Source organism: Strix aluco, chromosome Z, assembly GCF_031877795.1.
Source record: "Strix aluco isolate bStrAlu1 chromosome Z, bStrAlu1.hap1, whole genome shotgun sequence".
NCBI lineage: Eukaryota > Metazoa > Chordata > Aves > Strigiformes > Strigidae > Strix > Strix aluco.
This window is the reverse complement of record NC_133971.1, coordinates 63392549-63413832: the sequence shown is the minus strand read 5'-3', so window position 1 is coordinate 63413832 and position 21284 is coordinate 63392549. Positions and strand designations below refer to the sequence as shown.

Sequence of the window (21284 nt, the reverse complement as noted above, 5' to 3'; positions counted from 1 at the left end):
GTTCTGCAAGAACTTCCTAGGGCCTGACAGGTCACGAATGAGATCGGATGCAGTAGGTCCAAATTATCAAGAGGCCACAGTTGCTGCAATGATTGCCACTGTGCAACATGCTCTCCAGCTGCCTGGTCAGTACAAGAAAAGGTCGTCCTAGGAAACTGCAGTCATTGTCTCTGCCAGGTTCCTGAATCCCTTAAACTATGATGCAAAGGCTCTAAAACTGGATATTCCCAGAACCACTTAAGTACCACAGTAGTTCAGAAATAGACTTTATCTTTGACCTGTTGCTGACCAGTAAGAATTAGGAAAAGGAGTGCAATACCAAGTAAGCTCAAATTCACTGAAGGCATGAATACAACTCTTGTTTGTACATTGAAATAAACTTAGCTTAGAAAAGTGCCTCTGGCAGACCTTTCTGTGTCAAAACTGCAGCAGCAGAGAATGGCGTAACTTAAAGGGATACGTAATGAGAGTTGTCATAGCGAAGTTTTATGACGGATTAAAAAAAAAAACCCATCCTTTGAAAAACTCATAATTTTATTACCCAGTCTACCCCTCCACATCTTTGACAAAATACAAGGAATTCAACTTCTCCATAAGAGCAATTGTCATAATTAATGTAGTCATCTCCTTTACCCATGACCGTTATACCTTATTACTGCTGTTTTCCCCTTCCTCTCCTTCTTCGGCTCCTTGTAGATCTTTCAGAAAACATAGTCCTTAACAAATAAATTTGTAGAATAAATAACCTTGCATGTGCCAACTACCTGTCTCTAGTTGTTTCTTGTTAAGTCACACTTTTTTTTAAAAAAAATTATGGTCAAAATAAAGAAAAACAGAATGAAAGATTTAGACATGTTTTAGACAGTAATAAGCTTCAGGACAAAATGTCCTGCTAGCACTATGAAGATGAACAGACAGAATAGCAAAGCATTGCTGTCTGGTAATGTTTGGAACGGGATTCAATTTGAGTTGCTGCAGATACCCAGCAGCACCCTGGAGAATATGGGGCAACTATTAAGCTGTGTACAGTACAAAACCACTTTCTGATCTCATTATCACTACCTTTAAATTCAAATTATTCTTCCTATCTTCTTTCCAAGACAACATAGGAAGCATTGGGTCATTCCACTCTTGCTTGGGAATTTTGGCAAATAGCAATTAATAAGCCTGGAGGACATAAAAAGCAAGTGAGATCATCTACTTGGAAGGGGAAGGAGAATCTGCAATACTGTAATTAGTGATGCTTACATGATCCACTATAAAACTGAATCATTAATAAATTAATTTTCCCTGTGATACCAAAAAGCACTGTTTTCTTACTTGAATTTGGGTGATAAGGAACAAAAATGCCTTTGGTTACAAACAAGCTTTGTTTTCAAACCACAGAAAGTTTCCCCCATTCTCACCGTCTGCTTCAGCCATGACAAAGATGGCTTATTACGCTGCTACAGCTCAAGGGATGGAAGGTGATATTTGTCCTGACACTACACAGTCTACATTTGCAGTAAAGATGATGCCTCAATCCCATCTGCCCATCAGAGAAACTTAAGAACAGAAACCCCAACCCTTGTATTTGCATTTTTGTCTGTAAAACATCAGCTACTAAAATCTAAATGGGTAGGCCTATCTGTTCCCAGACAAAACACAGCCAACAAAATCCAGTTTGACAGCAAGCCATAGTCTACTACAAGCGCCACAGAGGTGCTATCTCTGCAAGTGCTAGCTCAGGACAGACTAAAGCTGAATATGTAGGAGCTGAGAGAAAAAACCTCTAGCCTTACCCATGCTTCCTACTCTTGCAGTAGTTCTGTGGGAAGAAAATAAAGAGGGAGGAACGAAAAGTTGTTTCATGAGGAAGATGAAAATGACCACCACTGTATCCCTTTCAACACCTTCCAGCAACCTCCATTAATAGAGAAAAGAGACAGATCTATGGCAACACTCAGGAATGTCATAGTCTGTTCTTTCTCACCCTTGCACATCTACATCAGTCCCTTTGAAACTGTGGTGGCTGAAGCTCCAGATTCCAAAGCCCAGCTACAGCACTGCCCATGCTCAACCCAAGGCTTGCTGACAGAAGCCCCAAACTGTCACACATGGACTCACGACGTGGTCACTGCTGGGCTGTCACCACCACTGTCACACACCAGCACAAGCAGATGCATCCCACAGAAGAGTGCAAGGGCCTATGCCAGGCGCAGAGAAGGGAGGATCAGCCCCACGACCACTAACAAACTAAAGCTCGGCTGCAGCCACTACAGTGGTACACAAAAACTGGTGCTGCTTAATGCAATCTTTTTGATACCAAAGGTAAAGAAAAAGAAATTACTGGTGTAACAGGAATGAAGACTAGTTGCCCATTGTTCTGAACAGGCTTCCTTCTGAAAGGACTCTGTTGAAAGCCAAAGAAAATAGAAAAGACAGACAAAACAGAAAATAAGCAAAGGCAAGTTAGTCAGACACTGGAAGGAAGGAATGGGCACTCTATCATCTTCCTTTTGTTAGAGAAGACTTTAAAATTGTTTCAGTACCCCTTACTTGGGAAATCAACACTAAAAATATTAACATTTAAAAAATAGTGCCAGTTAGCAGCAAATCACATCACAATTAAAAATTACTTAAACTACCATTAACATTTCCTGATTCTATCCAGAAGATTGTTAAGATATTCCCAAGCAGTTCCAAAAACTAGGATCAAATGGTACAGTCGCAAACTAATTAAATAGTATAAAATTCTGTTTCCCTTACATGAGCTGTCAGTTTAGTACTCTGGCCATCACAGGTTTGTCAGGAAGTTAACAAACAAATCAAAACCTTTTGTTATTTCAGCAAGAGCAACTACTGTGAGTGAAGGCATGCTTTACATCTGATGAGTAACTTGTTAATAAGGAGCTCTGGCACATGAAGAAAAAATAAGGAAAAGTCAAAACTCAAATTTAGTAAAGCATACAATGGAATGTGCTATATGTTTAACAACTCTTTCTTCAAATATTGTAGTCTGTTAAATACCAGCTCTTGACAGTACTGAATTGCTCAGTATTATAACTTCATTATGTTTTAGTAATATGCTTTGCATCTGAAACCCAAGGACTCCAGGTGAACTAAATTTATGTGAAGTTTGTTGTTGGGTTTGAAAGTGAATTCATTAGTATTTCAGAAATATTTTATGCTGGAAAATAGTGTCTAGTCACAGAAAACACAACTTACTAGTGACAAAGTATTTTAGACATCATACATATCAGTGTCGCAAATGTTCTTCAGTTATATTAAAAGCAACATTCAACATAAAAGTCATCTTCAATTGAACTTACAAACTACACAAGTCTTTTGCATCAAATAAAAAAAAAATCATCTTTTGCATACTGTTCTTTTCTTAAAGAGTCAGCACAGAAAAACTTCAGAACTTCTGCAAGCCGCACATTACTTTATCCTACCACACACGTGAGAAGCAGCATGGAAACAAGAACTGCAAGGTAAAGGGTTCATACCTGCATGTAGAGTCTACAGGCCCTTGAAGGGTACACAGCTTAGTAAAAATCTCACTACTCGGAAAGCATTCAGCTATGTTTGTTTTCAAACAAAGAGATCTGTAGAAGTTGGTTGTGTGTCTAATCATGGAAAAAGTCTAGACAGAACAGGTAGGAAGCTCAAGCCACTATTATAATAGGAAGGATTAAACTGCTGCAGAAATTTAAAACATACATTGCTCAACAGTGCTTATTTACAAGGTTGTCATTCAAAGGTCATTGACCATTAAGTTGATTTCATAAACCAAACTTTTCACAGGTCTTAATCCTATGAACACTGATAATCTTGTCAACACGCTGCCATATCAAGGACACACAACCTTTTATATCAAGACTAACTTTATACTGTTTTATGTTCAACTATAATGAGGAGCATTGCTCACATGATGACTTCGTGAGCTTCAAAAAATTAAATATGATATATTTGGTTAAAACATAGCTTTAATTCCTAAACCTAACATGTGGCTAAAAAAAGTTCCTAAGGAACAAACATGGTGATGCAGAGCTATTATCTAGAAAAATCTTAACAGTTTTGAGGACTCAGCAAACAAATAATAGGACAATTAGCATCTTTCATGATGTTAAAATTTAGCTAAGAAATGTTCTTAGCTAAATTTTCTAAGTCATGTTCTTCAGCATCAAATATTTCCCATGTTTCTGTATCTTATGAAAACAAGAAGCCATGGGATTGTAAGAAAGGCTAATTTAATGTTTTATAGAGACTTTGTTATCAAGAACATTAGTAACTAGAAGATCTCCAAATCGTAAACATTATCAATTTCAATAATCTCTTCTGATTCCATCTTTGCTTCATGATGCCCCTCCTGTAGGTCATCCAGGGATGCCAGAGCCTCATTTGTATCACTAGCAAAAGTCTCACGAGATGCATCATCATATTCTTGCAGGTTAAGCCCTTTAATGGCTTTTTTCATCTTCTTTCCTAGAACTTGTATTCTCCTCTTCTTAGCAGCTTTTTTGTTTTCATACTCCTTTTGGTTTTCCAGATAGAATATTTCCTTGAAATAAAAAAAAAAAAAGTTTGGCGTATTCATTTTACTAGTGTTTCCTAAAGAAAACAAAGTATAAATTCTTTTAAAATTACAAATACTGTTCAATAAAATTTAACTAAGATACACATTATTGATAGTAGAAGTATGAGGATAGACTGCACTTAAGGAAAATGCCCCAGAAATAACTTTATTACATAATTTCTCAGCAATCTCAAAGCGTATGTAAATAAGTATCACAAAGTTTTCATTTCAAGTTTGCTGATGATACAAAACTGGGGGGAATGGGTGGTAAATCAGAGGGACCTGCAGAGAATATATGACCAAAGGTTCTATGACAACTTGAGAAAACTTTCCTCCACAACTGAAATTTGAGTTCAGGTCTCATGATTTTTACTGTCAAACGTCTGTAAACACCATTAACATCTTCTGTACTGCAAAATATGACTGTTACAAGTTTCCTCCATATTTCAAGGGGGAGAATGATGCTACATGTCTTTCTTTCCCTGCTTATTTTTTAAAACTAAGCATACAAAAAACATTAATGCTTTTTTCCTCCCCAAAAGCTGCAAGTGCTAAGGGTATGCAAATCTGTGAGAGCTGTATACACAACCACCTCCATGATGACAGGATTACACATACTTTTCCCACAGATTTGTATGACAAACAATATCTTGCACCATCAATCAAGTTCACTGAGTGAAAACTGCTGCCTCATTAAACACTTGTCAGTATCAGCAAGAGAAGAATGAGACAATTACAAGGACATGGAAGAGGGGTAGAAGAGCAATTTTTTTGAAGATGGGTAGAAGAGCGATATTTTTTTTTTGTAATGGGGCTAAGTGATCAAACTTGCAACTTTTTGTGAGCACTGAAAGGGGTTTTTTTCTTTTTTTATTCGACATAAAACAGACAATCACAGTTGTTGATTTGTTTCTCAATTCCCAGTACAAGATGCTAGGATGGTTTACAGAGCAAGCTGTAGTCACCTGTAAGCAAAATAAAGGAGTTTTTCTTTTAACAAAAAAATGTTAAAAGTGGCAAATACCATGGAAAAAACCAAGTTGTTTTAACTGAATGAGGAAAACACCATCTCAGTCTATTTCATACCCTAAAAGGAAAGGCAGGAATATTTACAAGCTGACAAAACTAATTTGGTGAGCACCACAGATGAGGCCAGTAAGCAATTCAGATTAGGTTCAGACCAGTATCTGACTTAATGGGAAATACTGTCTGGTGCTACAGCTGGAGCTGTATAGGACAAGAATACTCTATTAAGAGAACACCATTCAATCTATGCACAATGATGCAGAGGTCCAAAGAGAGAAATAAAACTTAAAATCCAGTGTTTATCTCTTCAGATGCTACAATCTCATCACCCTCAACAGGTTTTTGTAACTGGCAATACATAAAAGGTGTTCTCTCTGCTTAGTGTGAATGGCAATTCATCTTTTTTTTTTTTGCTTGTATTCTGAATGTGAAACACTGGTTTCTTTGGAATGTAGAGTTAAACTTGCTAGAAGTTATAAGAGAGATTCAATCACAATACAAAAATGTACTTTGGACAATCATTTGCACTCTTGACAATTTTACCTTGATTTGTTGTTCTTTGATGCTAGGTGTGTTCTTCAGCAGGTTTAAATAAACGCCCCCTGGTGTTCTTCTCCTAGTGCCGTTCTTAATAGTGACAGAGTAAATCAGTAATAGCAAGCTTTTTATGTAAGTGTTGATACAAAAATAACATCTAAGACAATCCTTTGTACTGAGACAGAATTAAAAAAACCCCTAAGTTCTGCTGTGTTACATATTACGTAAAAGCAACCCTGGCTATGTTTTATTTGTGACTGAACTAGTTATAAGAAGGTCAGTAATCAGCTTTCTACATTTGGACAAGTAAGCTACCAGGTTACAAAAAATTTGCTTTAGAATACAATACCAAACTTTTCAACTACATACAAAATCTGATGTTGGTAGTGAAGAAACAAAATGCTAATAGTATTCTAACTACTTTCATAACTATCTGCAATGATGTATATACTAGGTTAAATATTCATAACGTTCCTTACACATAATCCCAGTAAAATGTCAAAAATGAATTCCATAAAATTATGTAGATCTCGGGTTTTAATTGGGCTCAGCAATTCTACAAGTCATCTGCATACCTGCAGGATTCTGCACTTGTGCTGAAGGCATACGAAACACAACATGTACTTTAAAGTTTTTCCCCACAACATATTAGTTCCATGCTTCAACAGTTTTCCGTGTAACAGCAGTGGTGCAATGTGCTATACTGAAGCATGAATGGACTCAGCTACGAAACCTCTGTAAATTATAAGCACTAATTATCATACTATTATTCAATTACCATTCATAATATATAAAGTTGAACTGTTACTCTGTTACTCCAGTGCTCTGATATTGTATTAAGCCTAATACTTTTCTGCTAAATAACAAAGTAAAATACAATACAAAAGTTCTAAGAACAGATAAGGTCAATTTTTAAGTATATTCTTGAAACAGCAGATGTCACATTCTTTTGTCATTCTATCAGCACAAAATCCCAACCAAGATAAACAGTATGATCTGTCTTTCAAATGGTGTAGTCTGATCTACAGCCAAAGGAACTTGTGCCACCAGTTGTTGTGGCAGGTGCACCCGCCTAGCTTCCTGGCTGGTGAAATAGTGGCCATTGATTTATTTTTTCATGCCCTTGTTCACAGGGTTTTACGGTAACTGAGGCCCTCAGCCAGTAAGGGCTGATAATTGACCATAGATCAGATTTGGCTTGGGTATAAATGGAGGGGACCTGTGGGAGCCATTTTGAGCTTGCCCCCTTTGAAGCAGCACACTGTGGTCAAGGACTCTCCTCTTGGGCAGCATCCCAACCCAAGGAACCTCCTTGAGGTTTCCCCTCTGGGTCAGGACGTGGCCCAAAGAAATTCCTCAAGGTTGAGAGCCCTCACTTTTTAGGTGAGTGACCAAGCATTTTTGATTGTTGTTAAATCCTAAGAATATGTACAGTAATAGTTTTTTCCTCTCATGGACATTTGGATCTGGCTTTTGTGAATGATTGTTGGAGTGCAAATTGACTATATTAAAATACATTTTATTTTAATTATTGTCTGTTTATTTTGAAATGCTCTGCAACAGCTATGTCTTTTCATCTCCTTCATAAATACTTTTTAGTAAGTACTTTAATTTTTCAAGACAACAGACTGCTTCTAAGACAAGTTGCTAGCTGGAAAGTTGTGGGTCTTCTTTTTTTTGGGTGGTGGTGTTTTTTCTTTGTGTGTGTTTTTTATGTTATTTTTGTTGTGTTTTTTTTTTTTTCCCCCCTCCTCTGTACTTCCAATGATGGAAGATAAATTATAGCCACATGCCTGAAAGTACTTATTAGCTCCCTCCCACTTTTTTTCTTCTGAACTTTTGCACTGAGGTTTATTATTTAATAAAAACAAAAAGGTACTGAAAAATTGATAAGCTAATCATTAAGTATAGGATTTTTACCATGCTATGTAACAGAAATCAGCACTCGGTTTTGCTCTACTGATACACAAGCCAACGGTTCTCTAATAAAGGTAACAGATTCCCTTTTGAAGGTTACTCTTCAAATGTGGTATTAGAAATGCTCACTATAGAGTATGTTCACCTCTGATGGCAAGCTGATTAACCCAGTAGAGGTCAGTGCTGTCAAACATCCACCTGACTTACTGAAGCAACAGTGCCAGAGGCTTCACCTGGATCCTAACATTACAAGCTTTTATTCAAGCTTCAGAATGTTTCAGGCTCAAGTCTAGGGAAAAGATCCCAAGGGAAGGCACAGTAAGAGATACAATGTTATCACTGCAAATCAGATACTAATCTCAGTTCAAAAACTTGGGCAATTTCCAGGTTGGTTCATTCATCTCATTCTTTACTCAAATACTGCTGGAAGGTTACGTATTTATTAAGGGAGTTTCATGGCAAGGGAAAGCCATGAAACTCTGGTAGAACCTGTTCACTGTGAAAGGTGTGGGATAGTACTAGGTAAATATTCTACAAGTTTTGTGTATGCCCCCACAAACCCACAATATCACATTTTTCTTACCACTATGAACAGTCCACCATTTTGTTCCACTTCAGCTGTTTCCATAAGCAGTTCGATAGCTTTTCTTTTGCCAATTATTTTCACTACTCGGGCGATTAAATCTTTCTTTGGCTCACAAAGCCTGAAGGGAGAGAAAAACAAAAAGACGTATTTATTGTCAGTGTAATTTCTTGGGTAGAACTGACCATGGAAATTCCATGATGAATAAATCATTCTGTGGGACATAAAACTGTTCTAAAATTAAAGAGTCTATACATTTAAATGTGTTTCAATGGCTTATTGAATCAGATTTCAAAATATTGACCAAAAAACTATCCTTCAGAAGCTAAAGCATGCATTTAAAAAATCTGTTTCAATGAAAATGCACTGAGTGATTTCCCTTGTGTGAAATATTAAACCAAATAAGAAACTGCAAAGATCTGTATAAATCTCTGAAATTGAAGTATAAAAGTCTGCTGTGCATTTAACAGTTAAAATTACAGCACCTTTTACAGTCACATTAACAATTAACCAGAGACAACATTAAGTATAAAAGTTCCTCTGTATCATATGCCATTCAGACAAACCTACATAATAATCAGGCTGTTGACTAACCTATGATAACCTACAAAATGCAAACAAGAAAAAAAATATTGCACTGAGTTAAAATGTATTAGTCTGTTAGCAACAATATCCTCATACAGAAAATGTCATTGTCAGTCTCCATGAAGGGAGCATCAACTCACTGTGCCCACTGGAAAACACCATAAGCCCACAAATCAATGCCACTTGCCCAGAGCAAGAGTTTATATGATAAATTCTCAGTTTTTAATAATAAAGCTTCTCATTAAGTGCAGTCCCAAACACTACAGCTCAGTGGTTTTACACTCTGAGGACCACCAGACCACCATGATTACCAAAATTTCTTGAAGATCACTGTCTAGACTAATTGCTTCAAGTGACATTACTATGCTATAAAGTTGCATATGTTACCGTGACTGCATAATAGAAGGTGTCTGACCACACATGTGAACAACTATTTAGAACAACCAGGCTAGCTTCACGTGCTTCAATTGTATGACTAAAGTTACCTGAAATTAAGTGTTGAAACTTGTATTTTAGTGACAATTGTCCTAATCGTGAAAAGGTTTACTGAACTCACTTAACTTTATACTTTGTGTTTAATCTCACTGAGTACAATGAATGACAAGGCACTAGAAGGTAAATGGTTTCTTAAACATTTAAAGGATTGTTCGAAATTGTGAATTATTGGAAGAGATGGAAATTTTCTCAAAGATGCAGAGAACCTTAAGATAACCAGGATTCCTTAGAGATCTGGTTAGAACTTCTGTTAGTAGCAGTGGCAGCTTAAACAATTAAGTGCCCACCTAGTGTTCATTCTGGCCCTGCACAGTCCTCCTGTATGTGTGCTTTAACAAGCAGGTGTACACTGCAACAGGAACTGAACGAGGAAAAGAGCAAAACATGGCACACCATGGTCAGAAAAACTCTTTGATTTCAGTTCAGTGTGGGCCAGCACAACAATAGATTATGAATCCAGGCACAGATGGCACAGCACAGATCAAACAACAGTGCTGTGATGTGTGTAACCACAATCCTGCTGATGTAGTTCAGTGTCACTACTACTATAAACAATTAAAAAAAAATGGAGCCTCTGCCCTGTTTTGATGAACCTCAGTATAACAAAGAAAAATTTATTACAAGATACATGCTCAAGATGTCAAATTCATAAATGAGAAGCTACTGAGAACTGATAACAGCATTAATAATTGTCTAATTACTGTATGTCAGCATCTGGCAATACTACGTATCACATGTAAGAAATCAACAATGATCAGTAAACCCAGGTTTTATTTAAATGTCAAGCATTTTCTTCCCTTGCAGCACTGAAGGAGGACTGTGGCAGTTTAGGTCAATCTAAGTAAGAATGACTGCAGTCACATACCCTTCCTCACACCATCAGTCCAGTGCTGCCAATACCAGCTCACAGGAAATTCTGCAGCACATTGGTTCAGGAGACAAATCTGTCTGCAAACTAACTCTTTAAAAAAAGCAACAGGCTTTTTGAGAGGTAAGTTTTCTGACTCAGCTCAGTGTACAGAAACTAAATAACAGGATTGTGAAAAGAATTGTATGGTGATAAGTGTGCAGATGGCTGGAGCTTGATAACCCAAACACTGGCTTCCATAAATTAGTACAGAACTGCAGCTCAGTTCCACAACACAGAAAGAGACATTGATTTCAGTACTGGTGTCTAACCTTGGCACAGCCCTTAGTTACAACAGCAGCAAAATGTTTTCTTCAGACAAGCATGTTCCACATAAGGAGTATTTCAGAAGCTGTGCTCTCCGGAACAGTACACAGTCTGAGTAATCTACAGTTTCAAGGCTTTATGATTTAGCCAGATTTTCATGGTGACCACAGGTGTTCATTGGTGTCCAACTCCAAACATGCATCTTTACTCATGGGGTATTTCCTAAAAAAGCTACTACTAAATCTGTATTATGAGAAACAATATTTTTCCTTGCCACTGTTCTCAAATAACAAACCATCTTGGTGGATCTTAAAAAAAAAGTATTACTGGATGCTTCTACAAGATACCAGCCATAATGCTGCATTTTAATCCCAGGGTTTTGAAAACACACACAAGGTGCTCATGCTTTTTGTAATCTGGTAAGACATTTTACATATTTAGCAGTAAGAAAGCTTCCCCTCCCTTTCTTTTCCATCAACAGTTTACCAACACTTAAAGAAATGAAGATATACTGTTATTAAACTCACCGATAAGCAATTTCTCCTGCCACTTTTTCCTCTGAATCTTCTTCTGTTATCTCATACCTTCCTTTGTATTTCATTTCTTGTCTTTCACCCAGTCTATCTTTTACAGGTCGCTTTCGTTTGAGAAAGCCTTGTCCGTTTTCTTCTTCTGCTGGCAATGGTTTCTTGTCATCATGCATATATTCATCCAGTTCTTTATCTAAAGTCTCTGCCTCCTTTTGCTGAGCTTCCTTTATCAGCTTTTTAGCCAATAGGTAATTGTAAGTCTCAGACTGCCTGCTTCTGTCAATACTACCATCCATGCCTAGAATCCCAAGTTCAGTAGCCACTGCATCCTGATTCTGCTCCTGGAGCACCACACCCCAAATGTTGTTAACCTTCTTGCCACCTAGAGCAGTTTGCTTTTGGTGGCTTTGGCTAAATTGAAAAGGCTCAGATTTAGCAGGAGGAAAGTTGAAACATTTCTGTCGTTTTCGTTTCCACAGACAGTTGTCATCATCAGATTCAGAAAAGCTTTCATCACTTGAATCCACACTTTTGGTTGTCCGATAAGGAACACTTGGTGTACATGATGAAATGCTGCTCTGGAATGGTCTGCCTGAATCACTGCCATCATGCGATTTCTGAAATGAAAAAGTGTATGTCTGTTAAATTAATTACTCTTGCAAATTAAAAGAGCTATCAAGTTACATCAAAGATTTGATTGGCTAGTAAGCTTAATTCTGACTCATGTGACTGACTGGGCAGTCCTTCCTGAGCATTGTTTGGACAACTGTTGACAGGAACATCCTATGAAACTTCTGTATTTTGAATGCTTGTGCATGAAAGACAGCATGGCTGCTATAGAAAACACACACCAGGAGTCACTAATCTGCTTAACATAATCTTTGTTGAATTAAACTAAAATAATTACAAGGCTGGAAAAGCTATTAAAATTCCAAAATCAGACAAAGACACAACATGAACAGCAGTTCTAAGAAAGACAAAAAAAACCAAACCACCACAGCAACTTACCAGAAGTTTTTTTAACAGCATAGAAATTCATATTCTCTCCAGAGTCTAAAAAGAGTCAAGACTAGTGATCTGCAACCACAATACTGTTCCCCGACTCAAGCGAGAAGAAGAAAGCGACCGAAAAACCCAAAGCCAAACTCACAAAATTTGCATGCTGCTCAGACTTTGAGAAGCTAACAGTGTATTGTGATTCTCGTTCAATCAGGCCAGCATATAACCAGCTGGGGACAGTAGCACCTTATAGAAGAACTGGGGTTTTCTTCCTTTAAACCAACAAGACACCACAGACTCACTAGGGCTTCTTATGAATTAGGGACAAAACCTGTAAAGATTTCAACATACTTTACAAAAAAAATCCCATTGCTATAAAAATATTCAAGAAATGCTGTTTCCCCATACACCTCACAGATAAACTAAAATATGAAAGCCAGACCTGCTCAAATCTGCCTAATGTGCAAAAGCACCATGGGTAACATAACCCATAATTTTTAATCCCAATTGTCGGAAACTTTTGGCCACTCTGTGCAGAAAACGTTTTCCTTACTCAGAATTCCAGTTTTCCCTCGCTGATTTCTTATCATAAAGTTATACACTATCCAATGATCTTTTCCTTCAGTTTCATGTGAAATAAATATTCTCTCTTTAACCTTACTCTTTCACCAACATTATGACACCATTTCTTCCTCCTATTAGCAAACAGAAGTCTTCAACTTATTTTATCACGTTATGAAATACAAACTTTTAATTTAAAATGTATTCCATAATGCAAAACACTAACAACTCCATAAATTAAAAAAACCCACGTCTGTAATAACTTTTGTGCTACACGTCCCAGAACTATATTGCAACTATATCAAAATAGCTGAAGAAAATAAAAATCCTTACATATACAGTCTTATACTCTGATTCATCTCTGCTCACACATCATCATAAATTCCTCAAAAACTTCATAACACACTCTAACGTGAAAACAATATGAGACACTTGGAAATAAACAACATATCTTCAGCAATTCACGGATGCAGAGTGGTGAAAACAAGGGAAAGCCGTTTATACAACGGCCTATTTGTATTGTTCTTGAAGCGACCAGCGGTACCGGTGAGCGCTCTCCTTTGCTCACCGAACGCAGTGCACAGCAACAACAAAAGCCTCCCACACTCCGCGACAGCAAGTGGTCTTCCCAAGTGAACGGGCCCCGGAGAAACAAGACGGTTCCCGGGCCCAGGACACGGAGCGAGCACTGACTCCTGAGGAAGGGCCCCCCGCCCCACAGGCGCCAAGCACCGCCCCGGCTCAGCCGCCCCCGCTGCCCAGCGGGCCCGTCCAGCACCTCCCGCCCTCCGGCCGGGAGCGGGACCTCACGGGCGGCAGCAGGGCCCCTGCGGCCTCCTGCTGGGTTCTGCCGGGCGGGGCCTTCCGCAGCCCACAGCTAGGGGTGGCGCGGCTCCGGCTGGAGCCCGGGCCTCGCCGCCGGCCACCCCCCCTTCCTCACCTGCTCTGGGTCCTCGGGGGAGCCGGCGCCGGGCATGTCCGAGTCCGAGTCGGAAAGCTCGCCGTCCTCCACATCGCCCTCCATCCTCCGCGCCATTTCGCCGCCGCGACGTCCAAGAGCGGCGACTGGCGGAGAGGAGCGGCGGACGCACGCGCGGTGCTCCGCAACCCTCCTCTCACCAATAGGGACCGCAGGCGGCAGGGACGGGGGGCGCGGTGCGTGTCGGGAACGCGGGCGGGCGGGGACAGTCCGCGGCGCTGCGCTGCGCCGCCATCTTGTCCGCGCGGGGGTGGGCGGGAGTGCGGCGGCCGCTTGAGGTGTCGGCTTGCGGGCGTGTCGTCTTGTCGCTGCCGTTGTTGGACGTGGCCGGTGCTGCACAAAGAAAGACGTTTAGATGGAAATCCGTCCCCGTCGGCTTTGCCTAGTGCCCGGGGCGCCTGGCAGGGCCGTACGCACCCGTCGTGTCAACGGCCGCGGGGCCGCCCAGCGCCCTGGGCACCGACCGCGGCGTGCGGCTCCTCAGCACAAGGGGCAACAACAAGAAGCTGTTGTATTACAGAATTAGTGAGATGGTCCGCTTTGATCTCTACAACAGATTCTTTAGGTATTTCTTAACAAATAGTGGAAGAAAAGCATTTCCTACTTAGTGTCACTCAAAACCGCTCAGGAAGCCTGGGGAAACGCCTGTCCTGCTAGTCAGCAGGGACTAAGTGACCTCCCAGGGTCCATTTCAACTTAGATTACTGTGTAGCTCTATGTTAATGTCATATGACTCGGGAATAAAACTATAAAAGCTAAAATACCACTCTGAGGGTGTGCCTATGGAAACAGGGTGCTGAGTATTAGATGATGGTGTGATTAAGGGATCTGAAATGGAGTTATTTTTATCACAAAAAAGCAGTCCAAGTCAGGCAGGTAAACTTAAAGCAGTAGTGAAAGGACTCGTTGATACAAGGAAATGATCACCTGCTTTGCAACTTATTTACTTACAGCAACTTACAATGATTTCTGAATATTGCTTAATAATCGCTTGCCCTGACTGTTCTGTGGAAGCTTACCAAGGGCTGCTGTGTTCATGAAAACAAAGCAGTTTACTGTGGAAACTTACCAAGAATTACTGTGTTCAGCAAAAATATGTTTCTTGTCCTTGGAAAGCAGATGTGCTCTAACTAGTTTAGTCTTTGTGATGGATAGCCATACATGGATGGTAGAAATTGATACACTGGTACTTTTAGTTAAGATAGAATGAGTAAACCAGCTGGAACCACTTTTGTTGTTCAAGAAATTGGGTAAGAGAATCTCTGCATGCTCCGAGGAAAAGTACAAGGTGAAGAAGACCACAAGCCTTCCTCCCAAAGACCCCCGAAGACGACCACCAGGAGGCAATGCGCAGGCGCAAGGATAACATAAACTGCTGACACCAGCCTTTTGAACTAACCCAGCCTTACTCATGCATATGTATATTTGTGTTATGCAATCCAATGAATATGTATATCCACACTCTATAAGTTTTTGGTAAAAAGTGCTGGGGGTGTGCAAGCTTTGTGGAGAAATCCTCTTGCACCCCGGTGCCGGAGTAAACATACCTGCTTTATAACTCCCTTCGAGTTGTAGAGTCTGTTTCTGCAAATCACTCACCTCCCCCCCCAAAATAATCCCAGACTGATTAGAATAAAGCACAAGATAGAGAAGTCCTGCCATAATTTCTAGGGCTGTTCAGAATCTCTTAAGCAACTAAAGTCTGATCATGGAGTTTAAACAACTTACTTTCCGTGAGTAATGACACATAAATGTAATGGTATTTGGTGGCAGAAGAATAAAACAGTGGAGATGTGAGTGAGAAAGTGATGAATATACATAACATTGGACAGATGGACCAAATGCCCAGTATTCTCAGCTGGTATAAACAGATGTAGATAATTATCATCTGAGGACAGGTCTGCAACTGTAGAAATTCAAATACATTGCACATTTTACAGTATTACATCTTTGCTTGTGGAGACGATGAAGTGTTATGCTCACATATATCAGGAAAAAAATTCCATTTGATTGTAATTTATTCACAAATTGTCATGGATACTGATTCTTCAGTAAAGGGAAATAAACCATGCTACCACATTTTGTCTAAGAACAGATGTTTTTCCCAGTTAGTGTGCTACATAAATGGAAAGTGATACAGAGATTGCTGGCAGGCATCCTTCAAACTGGACTTGAGAAAATGAGCATTTACTTCAGTGATAGACTTTGATGGTCAATGGTCAACTTCCCATTTGGCTATGCCAATTAGGAGTTCAAAGGAGGTCCTTCTGTTGTTTTAGCTCTGATTAATACCAGATAGATCAATTTATCTTATGTCTTTGTTCAGTAATTCATATATTTCCTTTTGTAATTAATATATTCACAGTCCCTCAGCTGTGTATGCAAGGCAGTGCAGCAGTGTGTAGTGCAGCTTAGAAGCACTTACTGTGTCTCGGGGTGGAATTTGAAAATCTCGAGTTAGGCGCTGAGGTTTCTCATGCAGTGGAGAGATGAGCAGAAATCTGTTACTAACACCCAAAGCAGGGAGCTGCCCAGATCTACCTAATGACAACTAAACCAAGGGAACGGTCCTTACTGTTACCTGACATCTCAGACTACCGTGAGGTCTATTGCTATTGGCACCATGCAGAAAAACAGTGGTTCAGTCCTGCAAAGTCAGATGTGTTGCTTGCCTAGAAATACAATTCCCTGCAATGCTTAAGAAGCCTCTGACAGTTCCTGCCTATATAGATATTGTACCCCCACCCCCCCCCCCACCCTGCATTTGTGCCATACTGTTATAAATCTAGATTAAGCTCAGGTTAATGTTGTTAAAGTACTAAGTAGCTGGCAGTGTGGGATGGGATGTTTTTTAGAGCTTCAGAGAATCTTCACAGAAGTTTGATGCAGGAAACAGAATCCAGTTGTTACTGCCTGATGGATAGAAAGTTAGTGTGATGCTCCTTTTTGATGCAGGAGAAAATTAATGCAAATTAGAAAGGAATTATAATTAACAGTAATACATACCTTGATCAACTTCCACAACGATTGCAAGCTAAATTCCTCTCCATCAACAGCAGTACAATATCTGTGCATATATGCATATAACAAATTATTCTCAAAATATGAAATTAGATCAAATATTCAATGCGATATGAATATATCAAATATCTGTCAAACACAAGGATTCCACACAAGAATCCAGTCACACAACATATGCTGTGCAAATTGTACCATAAAACATCTGACATATCCCATCACACAACACACAATGTGCTAACTGCGTCATAAAAGTTGTGCAAATCTTCAAAATGACAAGCTGGAGAAGCATTTCCATGCCTTCACTTAGCATTTGGCTTTGTGTGACAGGTGACACAAGAATTACATCAGGAGAATGATCCAGCTGAAAACTGGCTTAGCCAGAAAAGAGATTGTTCTTTAGCCAGGTCAATTCCCTGGATTTCTTCAACCAACAGTGACAGTGCAGGCATGGATAGCCAGGAGAAAAGAAAAGCAGTCAAGTCTACCTCTTTTGGCAGCATGTACATTCATCCTGCAGGTAGTGTCAGTAAGGTGGTGAAGTAGACTAAAGTGCTTCATTGATTTCTAGCCACAGAGACTTCAGAATGTTTTTATTCCTTTCTTCTTGAGTATACAGCACTTGGATGGAGTTTTTCAGTCTTCAAAGCTCTTGTCCTCACTCCAGAGACTGTCCCTTTCCCAGGGATCCAAGACGACCCCATCACTTAGCCTGCTGGCATTTTGAGTGGTATTTATTTGTTAAGTGTTTTTTCTCTAAAACTGTGTGTTGTATAGCATTTTTCTCTAAAGCTAAAAGATTTTCTGAGCAGGTGTGAGCTGTTCATTTTGCCTAATATCAGGATAAAGATTATCATTAGGAATGTGGTCAGGACCATTTACGACAGGAACCCTTAAACGCACACACTTTCCTTCTATCCTTAACTTTAGCTGACCTTAAGAGAATATAGATTTCTCAGTTTTGAAAACTTAAAAACCTCAGTATATGTTGTTATTCTTGTGAAAGTTCTCCAAATGGAGAGCACTGTGCAGGTGTAACAATAAAATTCAGTACTAAGGTGCTGAGACCTTGCCGTTCCTTGTCCTTCAGAAGTATACAGCATGCAGGAATGTAAAATCTGAAACGAAAGAATCCTTGGTTCAGTGCATCTGTTTAATAGCAGACAATTACTTTGACTGTTCTTTGAGGCAACTAGCAAACAGTGAGCGGGAAATGCTTCATAAGGATGATATTCATGGGATTGTTAGTCCAGACTGTGACACAGCAAATAAATCCATATAGTGGAACTATGCTGCCCTTTCAAAGTACTAAGCAAGTTAAGGCTTTCAGAATTGCAAAAATATGACCAAAAGATACTCAGGATGACAAAAACTTTAGGAAAGCAGGGAACTAATCACTCTACTCCATACAGTTCTCTGTGTAACTATTACACTCGGTGGTGAACTTTCTAACGTGTGTGGTTCTATCTATATTCATAACCAGGCTTCAGATTGCTCCAGGCTATTCCAAAGTCTGTTGCAGTGTGAAGTGTATCAGCCTTATCTAAGAGTGTTCATTTTGCCATTTACATTCTCAAGGTTTCATGACCATTTCTTTACCTCAGCAGCGGGTTTGTTTTTTCTTTTTTGATTTATGAAGTTGAAGGGGAATCACTCCCTTACAGTGCAGCAGTATGTGAACATTTTACAATTACTAAAACCCTCATGGATATCATGCCTCACCTTACTGAATCTGTTATCCATTAGTATATAAGGTAGTTTGAAAGCCAGCCTCCCAAAGTATACTTCTCTATGCTGTGTGCACATATGTCTGACTTTTATGCATTTTTAAATGATAATGAAAACATTCTTTTAAGAATATAGTAGCATTTATGGGGGGGAAAGTGTAGATTTCTTTCTTTGCTCACTAACTACATACAGCAAATGCTGTATACTTTAAAGGTGATTTTCACAGCCTCATTAATTTTCCATAAAGGGACCCAGGGTATCATCAGAACAACACTTGGGTCCCATAGAGAAAGTCTACAGGTAATATACTGAAAACATCCAGAAATCTATGTCATAATTCAGATGTATTTTCTAGTGTGTAAGGAATAGTACACATTCTGCTCATCAACGCAAAACTCTCTGGCTTCAGCGGTGTAAGATTTCCAGACAAAATATTGAGTTTGACACCTTCAGGAAAAGTGGAGTGGATAGCTCAGTTGCCTTATGCTCAGTACTGTACAGCTGAGCCTGGACACCAGTGGCACCTTGAAGTCATTGTCTCAGCATGAGTCACTGAGATACTCAGGCAGTTGGAAGATGTATTGGTGAAAACTGGTATGGAGGAAAAGTGTACTACCATTTCTTTGAATAACATCAGTGGAATGGATTTATCTTCTCACCCAGGATGTTCTGCTTCAGTGAGACATACAGGAGTATGTAAAGCAGCCCAGGTGGTTAGCTTGGAATCACGTCTTCAGTCCCACTGTTCAAATTTTGCATAAGTCTGTTTGAAAAAAAAAGATGAATCATGACAGGCTTAGTCCCCCTGTCAGATACAGCATTCATCTTAGTGGTCTGGAAGAGATGACAAAGTTTGCGGATGACACTAAACATGCAAAATAGTAAGATAAGGACTAGTTGTGAGTAACTGTGAAAGGACATCCTAAGACTTGTGTTTTAAGGACCAGGTCAGGAAGCTCAGTGTAGATAAATGAGGAGGAATGCCTGTGGGAAAAGAGACATAACACAACTTGACATACACAGCAGTGGATGCTGAGCTCATCATTATGATATCTTGTCGCATGAAAACACAGTTCAGTGCTCAGGTGTAGTTCAAAAACAAATCACAGAATCACAGAATCATCTAGGTTGGAAAAGACCTTGAAGATCACCTAGTCCAACCATTAACCCAACACTGACCGTTCCCAACTACACCAGATCCCTCAGCGCTATGTCAACCTGACTCTTAAACACCTCCAGGGATGGGGACTCCACCACTGCCCTGGGCAGCCCATTCCAACGCCCAACAACCCGTTCTGTAAAGAAATGCTTCCTAATATCCAGTCTAAACCTTCCTGGCACAACTTGAGGCCATTCCCTCTTGTCCTGTCGCTTATTACTTGTTTAAAGAGACTCATCCCCAGCTCTCTGCAACCTCCTTTCAGGTAGTTGTAGAGGGCGATGAGGTCTCCCCTCAGCCTCCTCTTCTCCAGACTAAACAACCCCAGTTCCCTCAGCCGCTCCTCGTACGACCTGTGCTCCAGACCCTTCACCAGCTTCGTTGCCCTTCTCTGGACACGCTCGAGCAATTCAATGTCCTTTTTGTAGTGAGGGGCCCAAAACTGAACACAATCATCGAGGTGCGGCCTCACCAGTGCCGAGTACAGGGGTAAGATCCCTTCCCTGTCCCTGCTGGCCATGCTATTTCTGATGCAAGCCAGGATGCCATTGGCCTTCTTGGCACCTGGGCACACTGCTGGCTCATGTTCAGCCGGCTGTCAATCAACACCCCCAGGTCCCTCTCTGACTGGCAGCTCTCCAGTCACTCCTCCCCAAGCCTACAACAGTCCTGTCTTGAAAGACGACTTTAAGTAAAATACAGTAGATTATACGTGAAGTTCATACACGGACAAAAATCAGTTTTGCAAGAACCGGCTACTCCAGGCACTAACTGAGACAGAAGTCCCAGGAGAATGCTGTTTGGGAGAAAAAAAGAAGGTAGTTTAGTGTAAATATGATATAAATTCTACTGAGAAAAGCTCTATGACATATGCCATAGCAGATCAGTTAAATGACTGAAGAGTCTCCCTAAACAACATGCATTTAAAGACCAATCTATACTAGCCACAGAGGAAAGAAAGACTCAGGCTGGAAAAAGGAACAAAATCAGAATAATGAGATATTTAGTAGTGTGATTGATTTTATGCCCTGCTATTGTCTCAAATCATCCATGTCTACGGTGTAGCAGTAACAATTTGTATATTCAACAAAAGTTACCTTATTTAGGTCCAATCCAGGATATATCATCAGGATATATCACTTCTCTGTGAACCTGTTCACAATTGGAACAATAGAAATCCCAACCACCTCAATCAGTAATCCTCCAAATAATTGGGTTTGCCATCACTTTTCTTATGCATTGCACATATTTATGGTGTGTGTAATGCATTCTGATATCAGCTGCAGCTATTTCCTTTTACAAATGGGGAGGTTCACTACTATGTATTCAGTTTTGTGTCCTGATGTGTCTTTAGATGAGTCTCCAGTGAGTGCCCATGTGTCAGGCATTTGATATTGAAATGATCCATTCTTTACCCTCTGAGAGAATGCATGCA

At 39.9% G+C, this 21284-nt stretch overlaps 1 protein-coding gene across 2 annotated transcripts; it reads right to left on the bottom strand.

Moving 5' to 3' along the window:
• Nucleotides 1–516: 516 nt before the first annotated feature.
• PHAX (phosphorylated adaptor for RNA export) lies at nt 517–14087 on the bottom strand. Of its 2 annotated transcripts, XM_074811627.1 has the most exons (5): nt 13906–14087; nt 11403–12022; nt 8622–8742; nt 6128–6211; nt 517–4543 (listed from the first exon to the last, which is right to left on the bottom strand). In XM_074811627.1, exons 1-5 carry the CDS (start codon nt 13999–14001, stop codon nt 4274–4276), a joined length of 1191 nt encoding a protein of 396 aa, XP_074667728.1. In that variant the 5' UTR covers nt 14002–14087; the 3' UTR covers nt 517–4273. The 2 variants fall into 2 exon arrangements, with proteins under 2 accessions (XP_074667728.1, XP_074667729.1); XM_074811628.1 differs by lacking the exon at nt 6128–6211.
• Nucleotides 14088–21284: the final 7197 nt, after the last annotated feature.